General features: G+C 51.3%; 2 protein-coding genes across 2 annotated transcripts; both read right to left on the reverse strand.

Annotated features, from left to right (window-relative positions):
• Positions 1–34: 34 nt before the first annotated feature.
• Positions 35–6003, reverse strand: LOC120747969 (uncharacterized). The gene is made up of 9 exons (XM_040054033.1): positions 5929–6003; positions 5464–5616; positions 5132–5242; positions 3851–3989; positions 2925–3016; positions 2293–2445; positions 1959–2069; positions 1299–1437; positions 35–468 (listed from the first exon to the last, which is right to left on the reverse strand). Exons 1-9 carry the CDS (start codon positions 6001–6003, stop codon positions 35–37), a joined length of 1407 nt encoding a protein of 468 aa, XP_039909967.1.
• A 65-nt stretch (positions 6004–6068) lies between these two features.
• Positions 6069–11668, reverse strand: LOC120747970 (uncharacterized; the record flags this gene model as incomplete). Its single annotated transcript, XM_040054034.1, has 8 exons — positions 6069–6511; positions 7341–7479; positions 8000–8110; positions 8334–8486; positions 8966–9069; positions 9903–10041; positions 11184–11294; positions 11516–11668. Coding segments are annotated over 8 exons (1353 nt in total), but the record flags the coding sequence as incomplete, so codon positions are not given.
• Positions 11669–12322: the final 654 nt, after the last annotated feature.

Genomic DNA, 12322 nt, shown 5'->3' on the forward strand with positions numbered 1-12322 from the left:
CCTCCTCATTTTGTTCAAGAAAGAAAGGTAAGGATTAAGGCTTTCTCACCGGGAAATTGCCATTGCCATTCCAATTGCCATTCCAATTGCCATTCCAATTGCCATTCCAATTGCCATTGCCATTCCAAATGCCATTCTGGCCATTCCAAATGCCATTCTGGCCATTCCAATTGCCGTTGTTGCCATTCCAAATGCCATTCTGGCCATTCCAATTGCCATTCCAATTGCCATTCCAATTGCCATTCCAAATGCCATTCCAACTGCCATTCCAATTGCCGTTGTTGCCATTCCAATTAGGATACCAATTGCCATTCCAATTGCCATTCCAATTGCCGTTGTTGCCATTCCAATTGGGATACCAATTGCCATTCAAATTGCCGTTATTGCCATTGCAGTACTTCAGCTCCACAGCTCTCAGGACATCGAGGGTAATGCATGATCCCAGATTCACCTGGGGTCCCTGGAAAGCTGGAAAAGCAAAGACAAAACGCCATGAGCTAATACCTAAGACCTTGGCTGCCCTTCTCAGGAGTGTGGTGGTGTTGCTCAGAGCCAGCCAGGCTCTGAAGAAATGCTGCACTGGGAATGTTTGAGCTGTGTGAGGGGCAGATCCTCTTGAAATCCCCAAAGAGCTCCAGCTCTGTGTCTCAGCAGGGAATGCTCACGAGGACGTGCTCTTGAACACCCTTTGGGATTTCCCATGCAGAAATCGGAGCTCTGTTGCAGTGGCTCCTGTGAGTCCCAATGGCTGGGCATTAGACAGTGAGGCTGCTGCCGCTTCATGGGCCCAGTCACATGGGCTGGGACGTTCTGAAAGAATCCTCTCAAATGTAGGTCATTAAAGGCCTGGGGAATGGGAATGTTGCCCATGGGAGACACCTCCAGGGATCAAAGCCACTTGGCTTTGTGTTGCGAAGCACAAGGGTTTGTTTGCTGCCTGGGTCAATTTACCAGCAAGCTGGGAGCTGAAGGACAGCTGTTTGTAGAACGACCCGTCTTCTTGACTGGGCATTACAGAGGAGTGCAGTGTGTGCCAAAACAGTCTGGGCCCAAATGGAGGTCCCATTATGCCTCCCTGAGAGGAGCTGTAAGGGTTTAGTTTGGGTCATTTATGGGGGCTGTGACACCACCCTGTTCCAGTCCTGATCAGTGGAGGTGCCAAACACTTTGTGCAATTGCTGAAGCCCTTGGTGTGTGTGTGTCTCAAAATGGAGGGGGAACTACTGTGCCTTAATCATGCCCCAAGAGACTAGAAGTCCAGGTGAGGATCACTCAGAATTCCCAATGCTTGCACTCACCGTGAACTTCGTAAGCCATGTAGGTGGTGAGTCCGCTGCACATAGCGGTGATGTCTATTCCATAGGCGTTGAGGTTGTTGACCAGTCCATTAGTGACAAAGGTGAACTTCCTGGTAGGTCTTCCAAGACCAATCAGGTTCTAAATCACAAACCAGGACTCAATTAGTTTAGTGTCAGGAGCTGCTTCCCTTCTAGGCCTATTCCTAGCTCTAGAAGGATGACTCAGGCCGGAGTTTTTGAGTCTCAACTGCCTTTAGGGACAGCTTTTAATCGTCCGGGGGGACCTGTGTCCTGTGGGACCGCTGGCACACCTTGAAGGCAGCAGCCAAGGCATAGGTCCTTCGAAGGGAGTCAAGGTGCAGGGAACAAGGAGGGGAAGTGGCAGAGGAAGAAAAGCACTGAAAGGCTCCACAAAGAGCAGGTTTTCCCAGCAGGCTGCAGAGCTTGATATCCACAGAGAAAATGGGGGAGGGAATAATGCAGCCCCGTTCTTCGTTTGGCAAAGCATTCCTACATCAAATTCCCAATTTGCATTACTGTTGAGAGAAAGGGAGCCCTGCCACTTGTGGCAAGCTCATCCTGTCCAGCAAGAGAAAGCACATGATGGAACAGCCCCATGAAGTCCAGGGTGAGAAACCAGCTGCTCTTTTGGACTCTTACCCTGCTCTCCTGTGCCAGGCGGGCCAGATTATCAAAGCGGGGCATCTCATTTCTGTGCATGATGGAAATGTAGCAGGTGTTCTGTTGCGTGACTTTGGTTGCAATGATGCCCTGTGAAATAGAAGTATTCAGTGGTCACAATACAGTTTTTTTTCCACCTGTTAACATTGGGATAGAGTTGGGAAGGAAACCATAAGAAATGCGGAGAGTTTCTGCCCCGCATCGCGGACTCCAGACATTCAGAATAAAGAAACGGTGGCTGCGCCTGGGCCAGCTCTGTGAGCAATCAGTCTCCTTGGATGCTTTTGGAATGAGCCCTCTCCGTGCCACTCACCGTGTTGTAGTTCCAGATGGTTTTCCAGGACCCGCTGACGCTCCTTTGCTCAATGACTGCCACACGCCATTGCCTGTTGATGGTCACAATTTGGGACTGGCCGCCAATGATGACTTGCGTGTTGTTGAGGAGGATGCCTGGAATCTGCTGAGACTGAGAAGCCAAGGGACAGAAGACGTTTCACCTTTGAAGGGAGACAGTGATGTCCCCATATCTTCCCAAAAATCCGTGCTACAGTGGAAGTGCTGCCCCCCAGGAAGTGCCGGGCACTGCCCTCAGTCTTTTCAAGGGGACTCAGAATCAAGGGTGTGGTTTGGGGCAAAGGCCATAGGAGTTCTTTTCACGCATTTGCTGAATCATTGCCGCATCAGACAGCTGTCATCTGCTGCCTTTAGAGATTGATGCGTGCAAGAGCACTGGCCAGAGTAAGTCCTTGCTCGAGGTCTGGGATGGAAACCTCTGCTGACCCATTGCTCTGTTCCAGCATCTGCACGCTCAAGTAGGGTCAAAATCTCTAGAACCTCTCAAAAGAGGAGATGCCAGGCAGGAAGGGCATCAGGGCTGGCTTTGGGGAGCATCTCTGAAGCCCCTCCCCTTTGGTTCAAGAAAGGTAAGGGCTAAGGTTTTCTTACTTGGCCATTGCCATTGCAGTACTTCAGATCCACCACTCTCAGGACATCGAGGGTAATGCACGATCCCAGATTCACCTGGGGTCCCTGGAAAGCTGGAAAAGCAAAGACAAAACTGCCATGAGCTAATACCTAAGACCTTGGCTGCCCTTCTCAGGAGTGTGGTGGTGTTGCTCAGAGCCAGCCAGGCTCTGAAGAAATGCTGCACTGGGAATGTTTGAGCTGTGTGAGGGGCAGATCGTCTTGAAATCCCCAAAGAGCTCCGGCTCTGTGTCTCAGCAGGGAATGCTCACGAGGACGTGCTCTTGAACACCCTTTGGGATTTCCCGTGCAGAGATCGGAGCTCTGTTGCAGTGGCTCCTGTGAGTCCCAATGGCTGGGCATTAGACAGTGAAGCTGCTGCCACTTCATGGGCCCAGTCACATGGGCTGGGACGTTCTGAAAGAATCCTCTCAAATGTAGGTCATTAAAGGCCTGGGGAATGGGAATGTTGCCCCTGGGAGACACCTCCAGGGATCAAAGCCACTTGGCTTTGTGTTGCGAAGCACAAGGGTTTGTTTGCTGCCTTTGTCAATTTATCAGCAAGCTGGGACCTGTAGAATAGAGATTTTTAGGCCGACCCTGCTTCTTGACTGAGCATTACAGAGGAGCGCAGTGTGAGCCAAAACAGTCTGAGGCCAAATTGGAGCCCTATTATGCTTCCTGAAGGGAGCGAAAGGCATTGTGTTGGGGTCAATTATGGGGGCTGTGACACCACCCTGTAGCAATCCTGACCTGTAGAGGTGCCAAACCCATTGTTCAACTGCTCTGAAGCCCTTGGTGTGTGTGTGTGCCTCAAAATGGAAGAGCAGCTCTTGTGCCTTAGTCATGCCCCAAGAGACAAGAAGCCCAGGTGAGGATCGCTCAGAATTCCCAATGCTTGCACTCACCGTGAACTTCGTAAGCCATGTAGGTGGTGAGTCCGCTGCACATAGCGGTGATGTCTATTCCATAGGCGTTGAGGTTGTTGACCAATCCGTTGGTGACAAAGGTGATCTTCTTGGTAGGTCTTCCAAGACCAAACAGGTTCTAAACATCAAATACCAGCATTCAGCAAGCTCAGTGTCAGAAGCTGCTTCCCTTCTAGGCCTATTCCTAGCTCAGGAAGGATGACTCAGGCCGGGGTTTTTGAGTCCCAACTGCCTTTAGGGACACCTTTTATTCATCTGGGCACCTGTGGGACCGCTGGCGAGCCTTGAAGGCAGCAGCCAAGGCATAGGTCCTGCGAAGGGGGTCAAGGTGTAGGGAGCCTGAGGGGAAGTGGCAGTGCAAGGAAAGCGCTGAAGAGAAGAGGAGTGTGGCTGCTCTGTGGAGCCAGAGCTCCTTCCAAAGCATTTGCTCAGTCACTGCCCTTGCCCCTCAGAGGCACTAGGGCTGTTGGCTGGAAGGCCGGCAGGAGAAGTCTCTTCCTGCAGCCCGTTCTAACCTGGAACCAAAGAGCAAAGCAGCAAGCCAGGGCAGATACATTTGCTCTTGGACTATTTGCAGATTGTGCTGAGGAGCCTTCTGTGAGAGCCCTGGGTTCTCTAACGCGAGAGGTCACAACGGCTCCTGTGGGCTTTGTTTCAAATGAATTGCCGCTCTCTTTTCCTCCTGGAATGCTTTGTGGCCTGTCTGCCCAAGTCCCTGGCTGCTTTCCTGCTGTTTCTTCCCACACCCTTGTCTCCCCTCTGCTCTCTCAGCCCCTTCCCCAGCTATGGCCACAGGCCTCCAGTTGGGGCTCAAGCCGTGAATGTGGGGGAAAGGCTGTGGAACAGGGAGACACTCTCTCATGCCGCAAAGGAAAAGGGAGTCTGGCCAAGAGCAGTTGCAAGGCCATGTTCTGAGCTGCCCAGTGCGGTTTGGTACTGAGAAGTCTGTGAAGGACTTTGGGATCTTGGCATGCCAATAGCATCAAGGCCCTTGCCAGGCTCCTCGGAGCAAAGGTTTGCCCAGCTGGCTGCAGAGCTCAACATCCACAGAGAAAGGAGGCGAGAGAATAACGCAGCCCCTTTCTTTGTTTGGCAAAGCATTCCTACAACAAATTCCCAATCTGCATTACTGTTGAGAGAAAGTAACCCTGCCACTAGAGGCAACGTGATGCTGTCCAGAAAGAGAAAAGCACCTGAAGAAATAGCCAAGGAATGAAGTCCAGGGTAAGAAATCTCCCTCCTACTCCTTTGGAATCTTACCCTGCTCTCCTGTGCCAGGCGGGCCAGATTATCAAAGCGGGGCATCTCATTCCTGTTCATGATGGAAATGTAGCAGGTGTTCAGTTGTGGGATTTTGGTTGCAATGACGCCCTGTGAAATAAAAGTATTCTGCGGTCACAATTCAGTTTTATGCACCTGTCAACAGTGAGATAGAGTCCGGATGGAACCCGTAAAAAATGCGGAGAGTTTCTGCCCCACATCGTGGACTCCAGACATTCAGAATAAAGAAATAAATGCTGTCCCTTGTCCCACTCGGTGAGCGACCGGTCTCCTTGGATGCTTTTGGAATGAGCCCTCTCCGTGCCACTCACCGTGTTGTAGTTCCAGATGGTTTTCCAGGACCCGCTGACACTCCTTTGCTCAATGACTGCCACACGCCATTGCCTGTTGATGGTCACAATTTGGGACTGGCCGCCAATGATGACTTGCGTGTTGTTGAGGAGGATGTCTGGAATCTGCTGAGACTGAAAGGCCAAGGGAAAGAAGAGGTTTTGCCTTTGAAGGAGACAGCGATGTCCCCAAAGCTTCTGACAAATGCCTGCCACAATGGAAGAAGTGCTGCCCCCCAGGAAGTGCCGGGCACTGCCCTCAGTCTTTTCCAAAGGCCCCAGAATCAAAGGGTTTTGGGCAAAGCCCATAGGAATTCATTGCATGGATTCAGTGAATCATTGCCGCATCAGACTGCTGTCAACTGGTGCCTTTCGAGGTTGATGCGTGCAAGAGCACTGGCCACGGTTCATACATGCTCAAGGTCTGGGATGGAAACCTCTTCTTACCCATTGCTCTTTTAAAACATCTGCACCCTCATGCCGGAACCTCTCAAAAGAGGAGATGCCCGGCCAAAAGGGCATCAGGGTTGGCTTTAGGCAGCAACTCTGGAGCCCTCCTCATTTTGTTCAAGAAAGAAAGGTAAGGATTAAGGCTTTCTCACCGGGAAATTGCCATTGCCATTCCAATTGCCATTCCAATTGCCATTCCAATTGCCATTCCAATTGCCATTCCAATTGCCATTGCCGTTCCAAATGCCATTCTGGCCATTCCAAATGCCATTCTGGCCATTCCAATTGCCGTTGTTGCCATTCCAAATGCCATTCTGGCCATTCCAATTGCCATTCTGGCCATTCCAATTGCCATTCCAACTGCCATTCCAATTGCCATTCCAATTGCCGTTGTTGCCATTCCAGTTGGGATACCAATTGCCATTCCAATTGCCATTCCAATTGCCGTTGTTGCCATTCCAATTGGGATACCAATTGCCATTCAAATTGCCGTTATTGCCATTGCAGTACTTCAGCTCCACAGCTCTCAGGACATCGAGGGTAATGCATGATCCCAGATTCACCTGGGGTCCCTGGAAAGCTGGAAAAGCAAAGACAAAACGCCATGAGCTAATACCTAAGACCTTGGCTGCCCTTCTCAGGAGTGTGGTGGTGTTGCTCAGAGCCAGCCAGGCTCTGAAGAAATGCTGCACTGGGAATGTTTGAGCTGTGTGAGGGGCAGATCCTCTTGAAATCCCCAAAGAGCTCCAGCTCTGTGTCTCAGCAGGGAATGCTCACGAGGACGTGCTCTTGAACACCCTTTGGGATTTCCCGTGCAGAGATCGGAGCTCTGTTGCAGTGGCTCCTGTGAGTCCCAATGGCTGGGCATTAGACAGTGAAGCTGCTGCCGCTTCATGGGCCCAGTCACATGGGCTGGGACGTTCTGAAAGAATCCTCTCAAATGTAGGTCATTAAAGGCCTGGGGAATGGGAATGTTGCCCATGGGAGACACCTCCAGGGATCAAAGCCACTTGGCTTTGTGTTGTGAAGCACAAGGTTTGTTTGCTGCCTGGGTCAATTTACCAGCAAGCTGGGAGCTGAAGGACAGCTGTTTGTAGAACGACCCATCTTCTTGACTGGGCATTACAGAGGAGTGCAGTGTGTGCCAAAACAGTCTGGGCCCAAATGGAGGTCCCATTATGCCTCCCTGAGAGGAGCTGTAAGGGTTTAGTTTGGGTCATTTATGGGGGCTGTGACACCACCCTGTTCCAGTCCTGATCAGTGGAGGTGGCGAACACTTTGTGCAATTGCTGAAGCCCTTGGTGTGTGTGTGTCTCAAAATGGAGGGGGAACTACTGTGCCTTAATCATGCCCCAAGAGACTAGAAGTCCAGGTGAGGATCACTCAGAATTCCCAATGCTTGCACTCACCGTGAACTTCGTAAGCCATGTAGGTGGTGAGTCCGCTGCACATAGCGGTGATGTCTATTCCATAGGCGTTGAGGTTGTTGACCAGTCCATTAGTGACAAAGGTGAATTTCCTGGTAGGTCTTCCAAGACCAATCAGGTTCTAAATCACAAACCAGGACTCAATTAGTTTAGTGTCAGGAGCTGCTTCCCTTCTAGGCCTATTCCTAGCTCTAGAAGGTTGACTCAGGCTGGGGTTTTTGAGTCTCAACTGCCTTTAGGGACAGCTTTTAATCATCCGGGGGGACCTGTGTCCTGTGGGACCGCTGGCACACCTTGAAGGCAGCAGCCAAGGCATAGGTCCTTCGAAGGGAGTCAAGGTGCAGGGAACTTGAGGGGAAGTGGCAGAGGAAGAAAAGCACTGAAAGGCTCCACAAAGAGCAGGTTTTCCCAGCAGGCTGCAGAGCTTGATATCCACAGAGAAAATGGGGGAGGGAATAATGCAGCCCCGTTCTTCGTTTGGCAAAGCATTCCTACATGAAATTCCCAATTTGCATTACTGTTGAGAGAAAGGGAGCCCTGCCACTTGTGGCAAGCTCATCCTGTCCAGCAAGAGAAAGCACATGATGGAACAGCCCCATGAAGTCCAGGGTGAGAAACCAGCTGCTCTTTTGGACTCTTACCCTGCTCTCCTGTGCCAGGCGGGCCAGATTATCAAAGCGGGGCATCTCATTTCTGTGCATGATGGAAATGTAGCAGGTGTTCTGTTGCGTGACTTTGGTTGCAATGATGCCCTGTGAAATAGAAGTATTCAGTGGTCACAATACAGTTTTTTTTCCACCTGTTAACATTGGGATAGAGTTGGGAAGGAAACCATAAGAAATGCGAAGAGTTTCTGCCCCGCATCGCGGACTCCAGACATTCAGAATAAAGAAACGGTGGCTGCGCCTGGGCCAGCTCTGTGAGCAATCAGTCTCCTTGGATGCTTTTGGAATGAGCCCTCTCCGTGCCACTCACCGTGTTGTAGTTCCAGATGGTTTTCCAGGACCCGCTGACGCTCCTTTGCTCAATGACTGCCACACGCCATTGCCTGTTGATGGTCACAATTTGGGACTGGCCGCCAATGATGACTTGCGTGTTGTTGAGGAGGATGCCTGGAATCTGCTGAGCCTGAAAGGCCAAGGGACAGAAGACGTTTCACCTTGGAAGGGAGACAGTGATGTCCCCATATCTTCCCAAAAATCCGTGCTACAGTGGAAGTGCTGCCCCCCAGGAAGTGCCGGGCACTGCCCTCAGTCTTTTCAAGGGGACTCAGAATCAAGGGTGTGGTTTGGGGCAAAAGCCATAGGAGTTCTTTTCACGCATTTGCTGAATCATTGCCGCATCAGACAGCTGTCATCTGCTGCCTTTAGAGATTGATGCGTGCAAGAGCACTGGCCAGAGTAAGTCCTTGTTCGAGGTCTGGGATGGAAACCTCTGCTGACCCATTGCTCTATTTCAGCATCTGCACGCTCAAGTAGGGTCAAAATCTCTAGAACCTCTCAAAAGAGGAGATGCCAGACAAGAAGGGCATCAGGGCTGGCTTTGGGGAGCAGCTCTGGAGACCCCACCTTTTGGTTGAAGAATGGTAAGGGCTAAGGTTTTCTCACCGGGAAATTGGTACTGCCATTGCCCTTGCAGTACTCCAGCTCCACAACTCTCAGGACATCGAGGGTAATGCACGATCCCAGATTCACCTGGGGTCCCTGGAAAGCTGGAAAAGCAAAGACAAAACGCCATGAGCTAATACCTAAGACCTTGGCTGCCCTTCTCAGGAGTGTGGTGGTGTTGCTCAGAGCCAGCCAGGCTCTGAAGAAATGCTGCACTGGGAATGTTTGAGCTGTGTGAGGGGCAGATCGTCTTGAAATCCCCAAAGAGCTCCGGCTCTGTGTCTCAGCAGGGAATGCTCACGAGGACGTGCTCTTGAACACCCTTTGGGATTTCCCGTGCAGAGATCGGAGCTCTGTTGCAGTGGCTCCTGTGAGTCCCAATGGCTGGGCATTAGACAGTGAAGCTGCTGCCACTTCATGGGCCCGGTCATGTGGGCTGGGACGTTCTGAAAGAATCCTCTCAAATGTAGGTCATTAAAGGCCTGGGGAATGGGAATGTTGCCCCTGGGAGACACCTCCAGGGATCAAAGCCACTTGGCTTTGTGTTGCGAAGCACAAGGGTTTGTTTGCTGCCTTTGTCAATTTATCAGCAAGCTGGGACCTGTAGAATAGAGATTTTTAGGCCGACCCTGCTTCTTGACTGAGCATTACAGAGGAGCGCAGTGTGAGCCAAAACAGTCTGAGGCCAAATTGGAGCCCTATTATGCTTCCTGAAGGGAGCGAAAGGCATTGTGTTGGGGTCAATTATGGGGGCTGTGACACCACCCTGTAGCAATCCTGACCTGTAGAGGTGCCAAACCCATTGTGCAACTGCTCTGAAGCCCTTGGTGTGTGTGTGTGCCTCAAAATGGAAGAGCAGCTCTTGTGCCTTAGTCATGCCCCAAGAGACAAGAAGCCCAGGTGAGGATCGCTCAGAATTCCCAATGCTTGCACTCACCGTGAACTTCGTAAGCCATGTAGGTGGTGAGTCCGCTGCACATAGCGGTGATGTCTATTCCATAGGCGTTGAGGTTGTTGACCAATCCGTTGGTGACAAAGGTGATCTTCTTGGTAGGTCTTCCAAGACCAAACAGGTTCTAAACATCAAATACCAGCATTCAGCAAGCTCAGTGTCAGAAGCTGCTTCCCTTCTAGGCCTATTCCTAGCTCAGGAAGGATGACTCAGGCCGGGGTTTTTGAGTCCCAACTGCCTTTAGGGACACCTTTTATTCATCTGGGCACCTGTGGGACCGCTGGCGAGCCTTGAAGGCAGCAGCCAAGGCATAGGTCCTGCGAAGGGGGTCAAGGTGTAGGGAGCCTGAGGGGAAGTGGCAGTGCAAGGAAAGCGCTGAAGAGAAGAGGAGTGTGGCTGCTCTGTGGAGCCAGAGCTCCTTCCAAAGCATTTGCTCAGTCACTGCCCTTGCCCCTCAGAGGCACTAGGGCTGTTGGCTGGAAGGCCGGCAGGAGAAGTCTCTTCCTGCAGCCCGTTCTAACCTGGAACCAAAGAGCAAAGCAGCAAGCCAGGGCAGATACATTTGCTCTTGGACTATTTGCAGATTGTGCTGAGGAGCCTTCTGTGAGAGCCCTGGGTTCTCTAACGCGAGAGGTCACAACGGCTCCTGTGGGCTTTGTTTCAAATGAATTGCCGCTCTCTTTTCCTCCTGGAATGCTTTGTGGCCTGTCTGCCCAAGTCCCTGGCTGCTTTCCTGCTGTTTCTTCCCACACCCTTGTCTCCCCTCTGCTCTCTCAGCCCCTTCCCCAGCTACGGCCACAGGCCTCCAGTTGGGGCTCAAGCCGTGAATGTGGGGGAAAGGCTGTGGAACAGGGAGACACTCTCTCATGCCGCAAAGGAAAAGGGAGTCTGGCCAAGAGCAGTTGCAAGGCCATGTTCTGAGCTGCCCAGTGCAGTTTGGTACTGAGAAGTCTGTGAAGGACTTTGGGATCTTGGCATGCCAATAGCATCAAGGCCCTTGCCGGGCTCCTCGGAGCAAAGGTTTGCCCAGCTGGCTGCAGAGCTCAACATCCACAGAGAAAGGAGGCGAGAGAATAACGCAGCCCCTTTCTTTGTTTGGCAAAGCATTCCTACAACAAATTCCCAATCTGCATTACTGTTGAGAGAAAGTAACCCTGCCACTAGAGGCAACGTGATGCTGTCCAGAAAGAGAAAAGCACCTGAAGAAATAGCCAAGGAATGAAGTCCAGGGTAAGAAATCTCCCTCCTACTCCTTTGGAATCTTACCCTGCTCTCCTGTGCCAGGCGGGCCAGATTATCAAAGCGGGGCATCTCATTCCTGTTCATGATGGAAATGTAGCAGGTGTTCAGTTGTGGGATTTTGGTTGCAATGACGCCCTGTGAAATAAAAGTATTCTGCGGTCACAATTCAGTTTTATGCACCTGTCAACAGTGAGATAGAGTCCGGATGGAACCCGTAAAAAATGCGGAGAGTTTCTGCCCCACATCGTGGACTCCAGACATTCAGAATAAAGAAATAAATGCTGTCCCTTGTCCCACTCGGTGAGCGACCGGTCTCCTTGGATGCTTTTGGAATGAGCCCTCTCCGTGCCACTCACCGTGTTGTAGTTCCAGATGGTTTTCCAGGACCCGCTGACACTCCTTTGCTCAATGACTGCCACACGCCATTGCCTGTTGATGGTCACAATTTGGGACTGGCCGCCAATGATGACTTGCGTGTTGTTGAGGAGGATGTCTGGAATCTGCTGAGACTGAAAGGCCAAGGGAAAGAAGAGGTTTTGCCTTTGAAGGAGACAGCGATGTCCCCAAAGCTTCTGACAAATGCCTGCCACAATGGAAGAAGTGCTGCCCCCCAGGAAGTGCCGGGCACTGCCCTCAGTCTTTTCCAAAGGCCCCAGAATCAAAGGGTTTTGGGCAAAGCCCATAGGAATTCATTGCATGGATTCAGTGAATCATTGCCGCATCAGACTGCTGTCAGCTGGTGCCTTTCGAGGTTGATGCGTGCAAGAGCACTGGCCACGGTTCATACATGCTCAAGGTCTGGGATGGAAACCTCTTCTTACCCATTGCTCTTTTAAAACATCTGCACCCTCATGCCGGAACCTCTCAAAAGAGGAGATGCCCGGCCAAAAGGGCATCAGGGTTGGCTTTAGGCAGCAACTCTGGAGCCCTCCTCATTTTGTTCAAGAAAGAAAGGTAAGGATTAAGGCTTTCTCACCGGGAAATTGCCATTGCCATTCCAATTGCCATTCCAATTGCCATTCCAATTGCCATTCCAATTGCCATTCCAATTGCCATTCCAATTGCCATTCCAATTGCCATTGCCGTTCCAAATGCCATTCTGGCCATTCCAAATGCCATTCTGGCCATTCCAATTGCCGTTGTTGCCATTCCAAATGCCATTC

The sequence above is a fragment of the Hirundo rustica genome, unplaced genomic scaffold, assembly GCF_015227805.2.
Source record: "Hirundo rustica isolate bHirRus1 unplaced genomic scaffold, bHirRus1.pri.v3 scaffold_351_arrow_ctg1, whole genome shotgun sequence".
Lineage (NCBI taxonomy): Eukaryota > Metazoa > Chordata > Aves > Passeriformes > Hirundinidae > Hirundo > Hirundo rustica.